Here is a 17,680-nt window from a genome sequence, read left to right as displayed (position 1 = left end):
CTCTGAAGTAAACTTGCAAGCAAGTAAGATTAGTAGCACCGAGCACCTGTGTCATAACAATCACAGAAGATTTTTAAACATAATTTACCTGCAATGTAAGCAGCAGCATTTTTGCTTTTCAGAAAAAAATATATTCGCAATATATAACACAGAGCAGAAGAACACAAAGTAGTAATATTAAATAGCTATTCACCAAACCCCAGGACCTCCACTCCTAGCAGGTTCAGCAGGTCCTGCTCCCGGTCCAGGATATCGGCCCACTGGTGCGTAAGCTGGGTATCGGTGCGCCGGACACCAGAGCAGAGAAACACTGCTGTGCACACCTTTTCCCACTGCTGGCCACGCCACCGGAGCCCGTACCTGGACCCAGGCCTGCCGCCTACTGCTAGGGTTAAGGGGAGGTGGAGCTGCACAAAAACAAACAAGTGCTGCCACCTCTGCCTCACCAAATAAGGTCCGTGCCTGCACATCTTGTGGGTGCTGACTTCCGTAGGGTAGGCAGTCAAGGCTACGGCTGCGGGCCCTTGCCCTTTCCCTTGTTGCCCCTGGTCTCTCCCTTGGGCATGGTTCTGGCCTAGGACTCGGTGGGGGGTGGGTGGAAAAGAAAAGGGATAAATTCGAAAATTAAGTAAAAGAAATGAAAAAATCAAGTTCTAGAAAAAGTGAAACATTAGTAGAAAAAGTCACAAAAAGTAAAAAAAAAATCAAAATATAGATTCAGGAAAATAGAGAGATAAATAATAAATAAAAAAGATAAAAAAATAGTGTACAGAAACAAAGGATTGCAAAGATAGAGGGAGGATGGAAAAGCAGGGCCAGAACCATAGCAATAGAGTGAAAAACAAGATGGCTGCACCCATTGCGACCGCATGGGCAAGTTTGTGTGATATTCCCCCCCCCGAGCCCGCAAACAGCATCGCAAACACGTAATACGCATTCCCGAAAAAGAAATACTCATCACAAACGGGCAAGGGCATGCAATACGTGACCCGTAACAGGAAATAAGCACCGCGAGCGGCAGGGACAAGTGAAAAACAAGATGGCATGCCCGTTAGCGACCGCATGGGCATGTTAGCGATATATTTCTTCGCAAGCATGCAAAAACACATCGCAAACGGGCGGGACAAACAATTCCGCGTGTTTGCAAAATTTCTGCGTGCTCGCAGAGATTTTTTACAATTTTGAGAGAATTTGCGTAACGCGACTACGCAAATCGCAAATGCCGCCCACCTGTAGGTTAGCCATGCTTGGGGCAAAGATCCTGCCCATTGAAGTCCCTGTGAACTGCCATTATAGTAGTTCCTGAAACTGGAAGAAATTATCTTTCATAGTGACAGTGGAAGAGTCCATCACAAAGGAGGTTGGAGTCAAATCGTCCTACATTCTATGGTACAAAAAGCTCTCTGACCGTTTGGAAGGACTCCTATTGTGGGATGTTGGTGTACAGGGATTCCACATTAAAAGATCCCAGAAGGTGTTTCTGTGGGTCAAAGGCAATCTCAGTGAGTACATTAAGTATGTGTTTGGTATCTTGTAGGTAGGATGGCATTTCTGCCATGATAGGGAATAGAAACCAGTCAACGAATTGGGAAAGTGGTTCAAGTAATGATCCAATACCGGAGACAATGGGTCTTCCTGGTGGGGGTCTGGTGGGTTTGTGTATTTTTTTGTAAGATGTAGAAGTACGGTGTTTTAGGCAGTTTTGTACCAGAAACTCTGATTCACCTTTGGTGAGTCAGCCCTCATCTTGCCCTTTCTCTACCATTGTCTTTATGGAAGCCAGTAATCTAGGAGTTGGGTCAATCAATAGGTGTTGGTAGTAACTCTCATTGAGTTGTCCATGGCAATCATTTTGATAGCTCTGTTGTTCCATGATGATGGTGGCTCCTCATTAATCCGCTGGTTTTATGACTATCTCGCTATCCGATCCTAGTTGTTGGAAACAGTGCAGTTCGGCTTTTGATAGTTTGAAGAAATGCTTTTTGGCCGAGGGTCTAAGTCTTTCAAATTCTTTGATCACAGCAGTCTCAAAAGTTGCCACTTCTGATGGGACCAATTGTAGAGGTGGACTTTTTCCTCAGGCCCGTGTAGGTTTCTCTTACAAAGTCATTAGCTTCTGTATTGTCTGAGAAGAAGAAGGGCAGTCAAATTTTTCTGAAGAACTGGGATAGTTCAATCTGTGTGATGAAATCATGGGTTGGGAAATAGCACAGTCCCCTATAGAGACATCTTGTTCCAATGGAGTCAGAACCTTGGGACTAAGATTGACAACTAGATCAGAGTGGTCCTTGTTGGTGGGGAGAGATCTCTTGTCATGCTCTTTTTCAGGTTTTTTTCAATTGCCGGATCCCACTGCACTCTCTGAGCATCTTGTTGGTTACCTGATGTCGATCTGTTTCCTCTTTTTCTCTGTCCCCTTTGGCCCCGGCCGTGTCCTAAAAAAGGGGATTGGATGGAAGGATTGTGTAGGGTATCACTAAGGTTGGGGTTGGCCACCAGGGTCCTGGGGCAGGCGGTTGTGGAGGTCCGGTGTGCTCCTCTTGGTTGGCTGTTCCTTATCTGACAGGAGTTATTGGACCCACTTGAACCTGAGTCTTCCTAATTGCTCCCGTCCTCTGATTTTGAGGTCCATTCGTCTGTACCCTGCATCCAGCCTCTTGCACCTCTCCTGTTGTTCCTCTTGGAGGAAAGTGATTCATAATAATCTGCTAAATACATGTATACTTTCTCATGTGTGTCCTTCTTCAGTTTGTTGATCTTGTATTTTAAGATGTCTTCCCTTGTCTTAGTGAGGGCTTTGTTGACCTCTTCTAGCTTCTTCTTGAAAGTGATCAGCTGGACAGTGACTTTGATCCGAGATTCCAGTTGTTGGATCCCAATGAGGAGTTGGTCTGCTACTTTTTTAGTTGTGTTGGTCAGGGGGATTGGCCAGTCGCATGTGCACGATGACTGGAAACACAAGACCTGCACTTCGAGCCAACAGTGATCATCTACTCCAATCAACCACTGTAAAGCTCCAGCAACAATTGGCCCTCTGCACTACAACAATGACCGTCCGCACAGCACAAACTGCTCTTCACACCAAAAGCGTCCACCTTGTAGCCTCATCCAACATGAATGGAACTTTTCACACCCAACTTGAGATTGAAACTCTTCAGTGGGACTGGCCTTTAAAAGTAACTATCAGCAGACATCCAGATGGGAAATCTGCCGATGTGAATGTAACTCCGACTGAGAACTTCCATGGGACAGGAGCTATTTGGCAGAAGGTTCCATGAGATGGTCAAATAAACCCATGGAAACCACACCAACAATGTTAGAGTCAGTTTGATGGTGTACATTTCTGACCCTTAAACCATAGCGCGATTTGACTCACATAAGATTCGAAACAACCAAAAGATAAGCATCATAAATGGCTCTGGGCCAGGGATGTCCATGCCAGCATTAACTAAGCGACCTCAAAGTTAGTCTTGCACAAACAGGGGGATGACAGATCCTGTGCTCTCTGCAGCAGAGCCTCTCTCAAGTGTGAGGTCAACAAAATCCTACCGGAACACCAGCACTGCATGGACAAAAGTCCAGTAACAAGCTACCAGGAACATCAGAGGTGAAGCACCTTCCCACACCCAACTGCCTGACAGTGCAGAGTGGAACTAATCGCAGCCCCTGCCACAGCAGAATGGGGAACAAAGTGCCTTTCCCAAGACGGTGACAAACAAACAGGAACTGGGAGCAGCATTGTGTCCTTAGCTAAAGGTTGGATTATCAAAATTAGAGTAGCCAATTTGGCGGGAATTCAAGTACTTTTTCTTAGGTAGAAGTGGGGTTTGTGTTCCTCCAGGTTATATTCACCCTCTTAGAGCAAGGAATGTAATGAGGAGGTAATGACTCACAATAAATATCCTTCGAAAACACGGTAACTTACCAAAACTTTATTCTCTGTGAAGGCGAAACTGACATCTTCACACCCCGCATAGCATGGAGAGATGTATTCAATGCCATCGTAACCACAAATAGGATTATAAGCTGTCTCTAAACAGTGACACTTGCTGTTACATTTGGAAATGTTTTGTCCAACTTCCTCACTAAGATAAAAGAAAGACTTTGTTTTACAAATCACATCGAAATACCTCAAAAGCTTAACCTTAACACAAAACACATTATTTTTCATAATATAATGGATCATTGCGGAGCATAAACAACAGAGAACTAAGTGTAGATTCTGTTTGGTGACAATTAGCTTACATAATTTTTTGTATCGTATCTACACAACTGTGACATATGTAACATAGACCTAAAATAATAAGGATCATACTGCATATCTCTCACCACCCAAACTGGGAGGCTATAAATCACCTATACACAAACAACTTTGCAGGGTTTCTTTGAGATGAAGCAATACCTACAAAAATGATGTCCAGTTAACCTGGTCATCTGCCAGCTTTTTATCAGTTCTTTATATATATACGTTTTGTGGTGTGTTGGACAGCGGAACGACAATTGACAAGCATGCATGTGAGGGGATTGGGGTGAGGTGGTGGTCTGGGGGAGCCAGGAAAGAGGGGAATTCACTAGGTCCCTATTATGATGGGGATGTTGGAGTAGGGGGGTAGCAGTTTAATGATTGGAGAGTTGGGTGGGTAGGAGTTGCTTAGGTTGTTGAGGTCGGACAGGGAGAGATGGCCGGAGATGCGGAGAGGTCTATGAAAATTGCAGTGGTGAGGAGTTTTTTTCCCCGGTGTGTCATTAGGGGAGTTTGTTTTGCCCATTTAGAGGGCGTGGCCCCGATAAGGGAGGATTTTGGTCTTAAGAGCATTGAAATCTAGTCTAAGACGAGAGAGATCATTAGAGACTGTGAAGATAACACCTTCTACATTGTTTAGCGATTGGGATATAAGAGTGAGATTGGACATAATCGGAAGGGAGGGGGATGATGGGGGGAGTTCAGAGTTTCCTTTAGGAGTGGATTTGTTAATAGGCATTGGTGAGAGGTTCAAAGAGGGGGCAGACGGAGAGCTACGGTTGGAGGCTGCGAAAGGAAGTGTGACGTTAGGCAGGAGTACCGAGACCTTAGGGGGCAAGTGAACTGAGGTTAGGGGAGTGGGGCTGTTAAGGAGCGGGCATTCTTTAGGGGTAGGCGAGAATTTCTGTGGGTGAGAACAGGTTATCGGAGGGGGAAGTGGAGGGGCTGGAGGAGGAATAGAAGAGGAAGGGGGTAAGGTGAGGAGAGGTGTGTATTTATGTTGGGGAGAAAGGAAGGGAGGTGGAGGGAAGGGAGTCAGTGTGATAGGGGAGGGGGAGGAAGGGAAGTTGGAGTGTGTGGTGGATTGGGAGCAAGGATGAGTAGAAGGAGTGGTGGGAAGAGGAGAGGACTGAGGGGAGAGTGGAGGAAAGGAGGGCAGCGAAAGAGTGACATTGGCAGGGGACATGTCAGTGAAGGGGGAGAGTGAGGAAAGTGTGTGGAGGGTGGTGTAGTCTGGGTGGGAAGAAAGGGAGGGGATGATGGGTGTGAGGTGTATGGGAACAGCCAGTAGGGCAATGTCAGGATGAGTGGAGGGAAGTTTCGGAGCAACTTTGTAAAGGTTGAGGATTAAGGAGCTCAAGTGGTGTTCAAAAGTGGTGAGGTGGGAATTCTGCGGCTTGGATGAGGATGTTACCTGTTTTAATGGAGATGTCGATTTCACAAGGAAAGGCAGGAGAGGGGTAGAAGATAATTTGAAGCCATATGGAATTAAAATAGAGTAGGTAACAGGGAGATGCTGTAGGAAGATGCTTTTCTATTTGGAGGGGCATTTAGAGTAAAATATGTAGTTGGTTTTGATGGGGGAAGTGGGGCTGAAGTAATTATCATCAATAAGAATTTCCGGGTTTCCGATAAGTAATTTGTGTTTAACGTTTTTCTTGGCATTTTTTGATTGATTCGGGGAGTAAAGTATGGACTAAGAGTTAGGGCCATGTTAGGAGAGAAAGGGTTTTGGGGGCTGGGGGTATGATAGATGGGGGGCATGTTGAGTGGGGGTGGAGTGGGAAGAAGAGGTAAGAGATGGGGCAGGAGTACCTGGTGGCAATGTATGGAGAGGTTATGGGGCGAAGCACAGAGAGGGAAGTGTTTTGGGCAGGTGTGGAGGGTAAGGGAGGAGGAGTGGGAAGAAGAGGTTAGGGATGGGGCAGGAGTACCTGGTGGCAGTGTGTGGAGAGGTTAGGGGACATAGGTGAGGGAAGCATAGAAAGGGAGATGTTCGGGCAGGTGTGGAGGGGGAAGGGGCAAGAGTGAATAGTGATGATATAATTGTTGTTTTAATATCACTGACATCTTCTTTTTTAATCTCTAATGGAATTCTAATATGTTATTCCTTTTAACTAAAATTGTATGCCATTGCATGTTTTTATTTATTTACTGTTTTGTTTAAAAGTGTCTTTAATGATTGAATAAGATCGAATAAAGACGGAAATTGAAAAAATTGACAGAGGGGGGAAGAAGGAGAAGGGGTCGGACCAAGGGAGGAGAGGGGGGTGAGAGCATGAGAGGAGAGAGGGTATAGGATAGTACAGATGGAATGAGACTGGGAGGGGAAAAGGCAATCCTCGAAGGTCTCAGGGAGACAAAAAGTGTGGTGACGGGGAATAGATGAAAGAAGGGGGGGGAGATTGGGAAAGATAGAAGGAGGATAACCGGTGAGGGAAAATTGAAGTGGCGGGTAATGGGTATGAAAACAGGGCAGGTAAACAATAGATGTAAGGAAGTGCAGATATGAAGAGTGCAGGTAAGAAGAGTATGAGAATAAGGCAGAGGGACGGCATATATGATGGGAGATATCACTGTGGGAAATGCAGGACAAAATCCAAATACAATACAAATTAAATAAACATATAAAATACAATGGACTAGCGCTGTAGGTGATAAAACAATATCCAAATTCCATGTAAATTAAATAAACATATAGAATACAATAAACTTGAGCTGTACGTGAGTAACAGTACGAAATAGAAGATGGAATAAGCATGGAAGACTAGCTAAATAGATACATGGGTAATTAGTCCCTGAGCGGGAAAGGTGTAAGATTGAAGATAGAATAAACATAGAAAACTAAATAAGTAGATATATAGGTGACTAGCAGCCCGTCCCGACCTTGTCTGGGAGCAATCAGGCTTCCCCGACCCCCGCCTGCCCCGACATGACCCCTGCCTGCTCTGACATTGCCCAGCAGCCCGGGTCCCCGGCCGCTCCGTCCCCCGCCTGCCCCGACCCCCGCCTGCCCCGACATTGTCCCCCGGATGTCACAAAGGCCCAGTGTTGAGGCGCTCTGCATAAATCTCAATGGCAGATGCTGTAAGTCCCCGTCCCCCACCTGCCCCGACCCCTGCCTGGCCCGACATTGTCCCTCGGAGCCTTACCTCAGCCGATCTAAATTGTACCCTTCTGTTTTGTTGTAAGTCCCCGTCCCCCGCCAGCACCGACCCCGCCTGCCCGACATTGTCCCCCGGAGCCTTACCTCAGCCGCCCCTCCTCAGTTCACCGCTCCTCCTCCTGTTTTGGTGTAAGTCCCCGTCCCCCGCCTGCCCCGACCCCCGCCTGCCCGACATTGTCCCCCAGAGCCTTACCTTAGCCGCCGCTCCTCGTTTCACCACTCTTCACCGCTGGTCACCGCTCCTCCCGCCAGTCCGCTGCTCCTCACCTCCTCCCCCGCGCCATGTCCGCCGCTCGTCACCGCTCCTCCCCCGCGCCATGTCCGCCGCTCCTCCTCTCGCTCCTGGACGCCGCACCTCCCCGCGCTCCTGACATCAGCACGCAGGTCGCGGCCGGCGCTACTTCGAGGGGACTACTTTTTTTATAATGTTAATTTTTTAAATATAACGTATTTTTTAACTTTATATAGCCTATGTCCATCTGCACACCCTGAGGATTACAACGATGTATCGGGTGTGTGGATTGGCGCTGTGGTTCCTGAGTTTACCCGCCTCAAAGCCTCAAAGTTCTTCCTTTATAATAGTAGTATAGATTAGTTAGTCCTCAAGCAGGATAGGTGTTGAAGTTATCCCCCTGTAATTAAGGGCTTGTGGGGGGGTGTCCCAGTTGAGAGGCCAAATCAAATGTCATAACAATCAGCATGGGGTTAATCTCATAGGTTAATGCTTGCAGGGGAGCAGCATAGAAATAAGTACACCCAAGGAGTCATAGAAAAAGCAAAAGATAAGGTGCCTTATTGATTGAGGTAAGGTAAGTGAATGAAGGGGGTAGGATAAGAGATAAACAAGGGTTGCCATTTTGAGTCTTACGATCCCTGGGAGCGAGAAGGGGGCGGAAGGAGAGGAGTTAGATGGTATGGTATGTTAGATGGTATGGTATGTGCGCCCGTTTGTATGTCACAACTCCTCTTACCTTGCCATTGTACTTCTATGCTGATACTGATGCTTGCAGGAAAGAGTGTGTCAATTGTACTATTTATCACGCTGACACACACAGCATGCTTAAGCTAGATATATATTTTCTACGCTGACATACACAGCAATTACACTGACATACACAGCACTTCGAAATTGTTTGTCACAACTTCTCTTACCTTACCATTCTACTTCTAAGCTGATACTCACAGCAATTGCGCTGATGCGCATAGCAGCTTTCATTTAAAATTGCATGTCATTTTAAACAATACTTTTCTCTTTTGTACACAACATTTATTCTATAGAAGTTTACATGTCATTTCTCTAGGCGATTTTGTACCTTAGAACAGTTGTATTTTTATGCTTCCCTTTTCCTTCAACTCAAGGGTGTCTACTTTTCAAACATGGAAAATATACTTCTGCTCCTTTCTTTCTTTCCAAGCCTGGCGATCCTCCCAATCGTTGGTCTGAATGGAAGAAAGTATTCCTAAATTATGCAAGAGTATGCGGAGTATCTCTTAGTGGGGAAAGAAAGTCTGCTTTATTATTACATTGTCTAGGCTCAGAAGGCCAGGAGGTGTTCGAACATCTTCCAGATTTGAGTGCTGAAGAGTCAGATAATCTCAACGAATTTGAAATAAATCTAAAGATACTTGATAAACACTATCTTCCAAGAGTAAGTACCATCTTGGAGCGGTATCACTTCGGAAGACGCACACAAAAAGAGAGAGATCCCGTGGAGACATATGTGGTTGCCTTACGTAAATTGGGATCAACTTGCAAATTTGATAGTTCTCTAGAAGAACGGATTTGCGATCAGTTTATGCTAGGGTGCAACATAAAAAAGATAAAGGATGAACTCTGGCAAAAGGATGACCCAGAATTAAATGAGGTGGTTGCTATAGCCAAAAGGATAGAACATTCACTCGTTTGTGTGGAAGTTTTTAAGAAAGAGAAAAATGTGTCTGAAGAAAAAGTTCTCTATGTTGAAAAGAAACAATATGTTAGTAAAACTAGGTCAAAATCCAATACGTCAAAATCTACTGGAAAACAACATGATTTCACTTCTTCTTCTTCTACCTTCACTAAGCCCAAAGCTGGTGTAAAAATTAAGTGTTATCTATGTAATGCCCCTGATCATCTTGCTAATGATAAAGCTTGTCCTGCATTGGCTTTGAACTGTCTCAATTGTGGAAAAGTTGTACACTTTATGAAAGCTTGTAGGTCACCAATTAACAGGAAAAATAGACGCGTCAAAGAAGTATCTCTTGAAGAAGAAAGCGATTCTGACTGTAATGAGTTGGATTGTGGAGAAATCGTCTTACCAAGCTGTAAAAAGTGTAAAGGGGCAATAGATGATGTTCACATCGATGACTGTGAAGTCAAAATGCTTTTTGATTCTGGGGCAAAGATTTCTCTCATTTCTAAGGTTTTTATGGCAAAAATCTTGCTGGTAAAGTGAAAGTATTTAAGCCTGACATAAGACCATTGGCCTATGGTGGTCAACCAATCAAGCTCGTTGGTTATTTTGTAGGTGAAGTTGAGCACAAAGGGGCACTGACTGCGGGTAAGATTTACATCTCTTGCAGAGGTGATAGTATACTCAGTTGGATTCACCAAGCCAATTTGGGTGTATCCTTGGTTCCAGGTGGAGATCCCTGCATCATCCTCAGGGATATTGTACAAAATTCTCTCTCACTAAACAAAAGAACAATTTTACCAAGCTCAACCTCACCAAACAAAGAAATCATTCACAAGCCAGATTTGTTGAACTCAGTGTCATGCAGTGATCCGTTTTCTGACTGGCATTCTGAATTCAAACAGGTTTTCAGTAATAAGTTGGGTTGCCTTTCAGACTATATTCATAACATTACACTGAAGCCAAATGCTATCCCTGTGACATGTAAACTACGCAATGTACCTTTAACTATGCAAGAGCCAATGCGCTTTGAATTGGAAAAGTAAAAAAGTGAAGGTGTCATTATTGAGACCGAAGCGTGTGAGTGGTTGGCTCCAGTGGTTCTGGCACGTAAAGCTTCTGGGGAGGTACGCTTATGTGTGGACCTTCGTGCCCTCAATAGGGAGGTCATAGCTGACAGAAATCCCCTAGCCAACATCACCACGATGTTAACTCAACTTGGTAATGCGTGTGTATTCTCATCGCTAGATCTTAGAGCAGCCTATCACCAAGTCAGGATGGATGAGAAGTCCATGAATCTCACATCTTTTATAACCCCTTCGGGACCTACAAATTCACATGCCTGCCCTTTGGATTGATTTCTGCGGCTTCCGTGTTTCAGAGGGTCATGGAGGATGTCCTGAGTGGCATTGATGGGGTTAAAATATATCAGGACGATGTATTGGTTCATGGATCATCTCAAGAAGAACATAATTTAAGGCTGAAGTCTGTTCTTGAGCATTTTGCAAAAAGAGGTTTGACTCTAAGAGAGAATAAGTGCAAGTTTAATCTTTCAGAAATTGATTATCTGGGTCACTCTCTGACTGCTAGATGTGTCAAACCTAAGGATTGCTTGGTTAAAACCATAAACGAACTCTGGACAACACGATCTAGAGAGGAACTACTCACTTTCTTAGGTATGGCAGAATATTATAATACATTTGTACCACGTTTTGCATGTAGAACTCCCAACCTGAGGTCTCTTTTAAAAAAGGGAATGAAGTTTGTATGGTCACATCAGTGTCAACTTGAATATGATGATGTCAAACAAGCTCTTAATTCTGCTCCTTCTCTTCAAAGTTTTGACATTTCATCCAGCTCTGTACTTGTCACTGATGCAAGTTCTCGTGGTCTGGGCGCTGTTCTTAAACAAGTGAGAGCTGGCAAAGAGGTTACCATATTGTTTCTTTCTAGGGCTCTTGTCGGTCCTGAATTGCTTTATTACATAATCGAAAAGGAAGCTTTATGTATCTTCTGGGTCAGTCCTTTTATTGTTCATTCAGACCACAAGCTATTAAAGGAAGCGTTCTGCAAAAAGAGCCTTGATGCGATTTCTTCCAGAATTTGTAAGTGGGTAATTGCTCTTCAAGACTTACAATTTGATGTGAAATATATACCTGGAGTTAAAAATAAAGTTGCTGACTGCCTCTCTCGGTTAGTTCCTGAACAAAATGCAGAAATTTCCTTGAACTCTGAAGATTTATGGGATATTGATGAATTTAAAGTTTGCAAGATTATTGAAAGTGTTATCCCCTAAGCTGATTAGAGAAATGCTATGCACAAAGACACTGAATTAAAAGAAATGTACAACTTAGTTTTAGCAGGTTGGCCTTGTCTGAAAAACTTGAGTCTAAATGCTCGGAATTTTTGGAATGTAAGAAGTGAACTTTCTGTGAGAGAAGAGTTGCTTTGGAGAGGAACCAGCCTTGTTCCACCTTCTCCTGTCAGAATAAAAATGGTTTACTTAGCTCATCAAGGACATCAAGGAATATCAAAAACAAAGGAAAGGGTACGCTTACACTTCTGGTGGCCTGGCATAGACATCTTTGTTGAGCGCTTGATAAGGGATTGCATTGAGTGTAATGTATCTGACAAAGTGTGTAAGACAAGAGTGCAACCCATAATAATAAGAGAAGTTCCTACACAGTGTTGGCAAGATGTAGCTCTAGATATTTTAGGACTTGTTTCTAACAGAAGTGGCTAGTTTTATGTGTTGGTCCTAGTGGACATGTTTTCAAGATGGCAAGAGATCAAAGTCACACAAACCATTGAGACCAAGAATATCACAAAATTCTTACAAGAAGTTTTCTATAGAGAAGGATTCCCTGAGTCTTTTCTGACTGACAATGGGGTACAGCTTGTGTCAAAGGAGATGGAGGAGTTCTCAATCAATAAAGGTATTAAACGCAAGCGTTGCTCTCTCTATCATCCGTAATGCAACGGCATGGTAGAGAGGTTTAACCGAGCACTCAAAGAATCCATACAGTTAGCTAAAGAACAAGGCGAAGATAAGAAAACTAAATTACTTGAGAGGGTTATGGTATACATAATCACACCTTACTCCACCACTTGTGAAATACCTTTTGTGTTATTTAGAGGTCAGACACCAAACACCTACATGTTTCAGTCTTGGATGAGAAAAATGGGTGTTGATGCCTTGAGTTCCAATAAAACACTTGGGTTAGACAGACAGCATGTTAAGTCCACGAATAGGAAGTTAAATTTTGACACCAGACATGCTGTTGCTCACACGAATGTGTCTATTGGTGATCGTGTTAGAGTTCGTCTTCCTCACAAATTCTCTGGGTCAAAGTTCTCTTCTCCTATCTATGTTACTAAGCTTTTTCGGAATGCTGTTAAACTGAATGATGGGTGCATATGGAACTTAAATCGGATTGCACGAATTCCTTTGATTGTGCCCAAATGTACACTTGATTCCTTAAGTTCAACCAATTTGCGTAGTCAAACTTCTGTTGATACTTTTCCACGTAAAAGTTCTCGTGTGACAAGAGTCCCTACAGCTCTGCACGATTATGTGCTGAAATGACTCTGTTCTTAACCTTTCTTGTTTTCATATACTGAACAAGTTGTTATGTGCTGAGATGACTCTGTTCTTAAACCTTTCTGTTTTTCATATACTAAACAAGTTTTTTTTTGTGACTATTGTTCTTTGTTAAAATTTTTTTTTTTTTTAGTTTCGGGGAAAGGTGTGTGGTATCTTTCCAGACCAGTGTGTTTAATAAAGCTGGTATCTCTCTTTGTTAGCCTGTATTGTAAAGCTCCATTGGACATTAGAATGTTAAGTACACAGTCTAAAATGCATGGGTATGAATTTGTTCTTGAGTCTGAGAGGCAGTTGATGTGCTGATGTCTCTTGTGGATGGGATCTTTTGTTACCTGTATCACAATAAAAGAAAATATCTTGATCTACCTGAGTACCTGCTTATTCAGAGCAGCTTTTTAAAAATCTTTCTTTTTGTAACTTTGTTTTTTTAGTTTAAAGAGACGTGCTTAAGGCATTTGGTGCAGTGTGTGTCAGGGGGCTCGCCTTTGGCAGCATGAGGAGCTGAGGGCAGATTCTGGCTGGCAGATCAGGTGCCCGTATGTCCCCTCTTCACTACCTGCTTGCATGAGTGTGTATGCTTGTATGTGTGCGTGGATGTGCTTGGTTCTTCTTGTGGTTAATTTTGTGCTGCACTAGCACAACCCCACATACAGTAGCTTCAAACATTAGGGCAAAAAAAAATAAAGGAATTAAGCTCAACTGGACTTGGAAACAGTTTTCATTGGGAGCTCACTGATGAGATAAATTTGCAGTGGGGAGGGGGAAAAACCCAGTGCCAAGTTAGCTTGTGGTCTGCCAACAGACAAATTACTTTGAACATATGAGTTATTTTTTCAAACTTTGACCTGCAAACTCCTCCTTTGTACCTCTCTCATATCAGCTGGGATGGACTCTCTCTAACATACCCTTAATGAAAAACAAAGGGGTTCATTTAGGAAAAGTGACTCATCACTGTGTGAAAACAGTGATATGTCACTTTTCATTGCGCCCTCCTTTGCGACATACTATATGCGTCATATTTACAGTATGATACATCATGTTGCAAGGACTTACAGATATGTCAGTATTTCTGACGTATCTGTAGGCGCAAAAATGACGCATTGCTGGAGTGTGTCATAAAAGCGACGCAACTCCAGCAATGTGTCCTTCCACATGGGGCAAGCCCATGTAAACGGGCCTGCATCAGTCTTACGCCTGCTGTGAGACAGGCGTAAGATATTGACGCAATGGTGTCCTAGAAGTGACGCAATGAAATCTCATAGATTTCACTACGAGGCTTACATGTGTGGGAACAACGCCCCTGCATACATTATCCCTGATGCAGGAATAGTATTGCGCAGGGGTTTACAAAGTGACACATCTGCTTAGATGCATCACTTTGTAAATAGGACGCAACAGGGGGCATGTTTTATGCTGGTGTTGCATCACAAAAAGTGATGCAACAGCAGCGAAAAACTGATTCAAGGCCTCATAAATAAGGCCCAAAATCTCGAGAAGGGACGTGAATTGCAGTAATGAATTGCTGGTGGAACTCCTTTCCCGTACGTCCTACACATTTTCAGCCAAGCAGACTGGTCTTCACAAGCTTGTGGGCGGTGCAGGATGTGTGCTAGGTCTAATATTTTCCGGATAGAGTGCCAGATGCCTGTGTCCAGGGCGAATAGTTTTGGGCTTCCATAATTAGGGACCAAAAGTTTGAATGTATGATGTGACGCGGGGTCGGTGAGCTTAATGTGCGCTGCTTTAGTCGGTAAAACCCGGGCTTCAAGGTGGGCCGGGTCTTGCCGGTGCTCACCACCTGTAGTCCAAAAAAGCAGGTGGCAAGACATGTCTCTAGCTGTCTCTCCATTTTTACCCTCATTCTCAGGGTGACTTTTGTTTTTTTACCTCAGCAGCTGTGCCACCCTTAACCGGCGTTTGATGTAAGTTCAAAGAGACTCTTTATGGTTGTTTCACAGTCTCATCATTTTAGAAGTGAAGCATTTTCAATATTATGGACAACAAAGCCATAGTTGTTGCTTATTTTTCTTATGCAACTAACAACCATTGACAGAGCCAATTGTCCTGGCTTGTTGTAGGTGTAATGTAAATTGTTGTATTATATATTCGGATGCAATAACAGAAAGACGCATTAAAATATCAGTCGGACACACACTATTCTAAGCGAACCCACCCCCACGCCCCAAACCCTATTCTCCTGCATGGCTAAACACTTATAAGGTGCCATCGGCGAGACCTCTTGGCTATGCCAATGCTTGTATGTGTTGTAAACAACAGACATGTTTGCATGTCCTCCACATTTAGAGCATCTAGTCCTTCTAACAAGCACAATCTAGTGCAGCATGGCAGGACTCATACAAGCAAGGAGCTATGCATGAAAAAGAGTCAAATTAAAACTATCATTACTGGAAAAGTTTAAGACTAGTTTACAGTATTTTGACCAGACTATTGCAGGTCAGTTACACCAGCACCACAAACTGCTGCCCATTTTGCTTCAATGGCAAGTGGGGTTTGTAGTATGGTTCTCTCAATTGCTCAGTGCACCTGGGTTAAAGGTCCCTTCCCCCCAACCCTAAATTCCCATTTTTCTCTGATGGTCTTTAGGTTACCCTGTGGCTATCATCAGTATTCACTATCATCTGCTGCCTTCCTAAAGGTAGTAAGCCCCTTCAATGGGACATCCAGAGTATAAGGGAAACACGGAGGAGTGTGGCTCACTGATTAGAGAGGCAGACCCTGATGCAGAGGTCTGGCCCGGGACCAGGGTTCAATTCCCGTTGCGGCAGGGTCTTGAGCTGGAATGTCCGCGGACTCGATAATTCTCGGCACGGTGCCTACTCTAATCATGGGGTCCCACGCTGCAACTCTGGGCAATAGCTTGCTTAGTCTCCACACCGGCCCTAATCGCTAAGGATGTCTGGCTTCACCAGGGGGGTGCCCAGGAGTTGGGCGCCTCACAGGAACAGGCCAGGACGGGTTCCTCAGCGGTTTAATCAGCGCGGGGACACACTGGTAAGTGTAACCATGCGCTTTATAAGCTTCAGAATTACAATTACAATTACAAAAGTGTTAGTTTAGATAGTTGTTAGCACTGTACAGAAGACTGATTCATCATTAAATGCAAAGTAGACTCCGGATTAAAGCTCATTATGAGCAAGTCATACAGGCAAAGTCCATTATACATACCTGCCAACAGGTCTCCATCAAGTGCAACCACCTGTGAAGCCGCAAGTATTGTATTAGAGTTGTGATGTTCTAGGATACATGCAACCAACCCTAGAACACATGCAAGGATCATGATAGTGTTATCATTCTCACCAGGGCTAGCCTTCCCATCAGCCAGACACCCACATGCATCTCTCATGCTCTGGGGTTGTAAACATAAGTCCTAAACAAAAAGAAATGTTTACCATCTCACTAGGATTTTTGGCCAGTCATGAATGTTGCAAAATCACCATCCCAAATAGCCCAAAGGAAAAGGATTGTTTTGTCCTAACTAATCCGAAGGCCGGACAACTCATGAAACCAGTTCCTATATTCCGATGTTGCTTCTATATCACACATCAGGTCATGCATATCATTTGTGTGAAGTGAAACAGTTTGTTTATTTCCCACCTGTATTACAGATCTTTCATTTGTCCTCAAAATGCAAGCAAGTATCAACATAAGTAACGATAGAGCACAACTCTGTCCCATACCACGGCCTAGGCATCATCAGCTTGGCACTGCCCAATCACTACCCAAGGATTCAGCAATCCAAAACCCAAATTCTGGCATCTAAGTTTTTGTCTGACCACAAATATTGGCAAATTTATACTCAGACAGCCATGCACAACACACTGCAGACAATTCACTGACCTGAGCGGCAGAAGGTAAATTGTCCCATCCTAAACCAATGGAAAAAATATCAGTAGCTGAGCATCTTTTTACTGTCCACCTGCACCTCTGTGACAACATATCACCCTGAAAGGTTGTTCATTCTTGCCAGTGGTAACCTACCATGCTTTGAGTAATGTGATGTTAATTCAAAGCCATGGCCAGAATGTGTAAAGCTTCCAATGGTTTTCTCTTTTTCAATTTCATCATGAAACTTACTAAGTGAAACTACTAGTCTGAATCAAGATGAGTTGTTCTATGGGGCACTGGTTCAAAAGGAAAACTGAGTCGGCTAAATTGACACTTGTGTAAACATATCTGTATGTGTGCTTGTAGATTAATTGCAGGGATTTGCAAGGAACGTGTGGTACGGCCCACACTTGTAATAATTACACAGGATCTATGTGTCTTAGTTCGAATATTAGGGACACATACATCTCCATATATTTTCCAAACTGGACCACTTTGTGCACAAATAGCTGCCTTGTAAATTGCTTGTGGATAGCATCTTGTGCACATACACAGTGACAAATAGAAGATTGGTGTAATAGTCTGAAGATAAAAGTAAAGGGACTTTTCTGCTGATTATACATGTTTATCAGAAACTCTGCTGGGGAAATATTGAAAACAGCATAACACCCCCTCTTGCTGTCCCAGAACCAGTTTTGCCCCCCTCCTGTGGACACAAAAGTACATGTAAACAGGCACAGGGTCTGGGTGTTTTCTGTAATCTTGTTCCACTTCTTGGGATTTACACTTGATACAGAAGCCTGATGTGGCAGCCCTTTGGGTAGCCACCGGTTCTAGCACTGGCACAGTTGACTCATCCCTTTTAAGTAGTCCTCATTTACACCACTTCATTGGCCAGTTCACACCTATTTAGGAATCTAATTACAGTC

The 17,680-nt window shown here is 43.8% G+C and overlaps 1 protein-coding gene across 1 annotated transcript in view; it reads right to left on the bottom strand.

The window, feature by feature from the left end:
• The window catches only part of LOC144773529 (solute carrier organic anion transporter family member 2B1-like), a 442,157-nt gene that overhangs the window by 88,331 nt on the left and 336,146 nt on the right, over nt 1-17,680 (bottom strand). The window contains exon 11 of the mRNA XM_078658590.1: nt 3,926-4,085. Coding sequence (XP_078514716.1) covers nt 3,926-4,085 — 160 coding nt within the window. The remainder of the gene's footprint in view (nt 1-3,925; nt 4,086-17,680) is intronic.

Source organism: Lissotriton helveticus, chromosome 8 (assembly GCF_964261635.1).
Source record: "Lissotriton helveticus chromosome 8, aLisHel1.1, whole genome shotgun sequence".
NCBI classification, from domain to species: domain Eukaryota; kingdom Metazoa; phylum Chordata; class Amphibia; order Caudata; family Salamandridae; genus Lissotriton; species Lissotriton helveticus.
The sequence above is the reverse complement of the archived record's forward strand: the minus strand, read 5'-3'. Positions and strand labels throughout refer to the sequence as shown.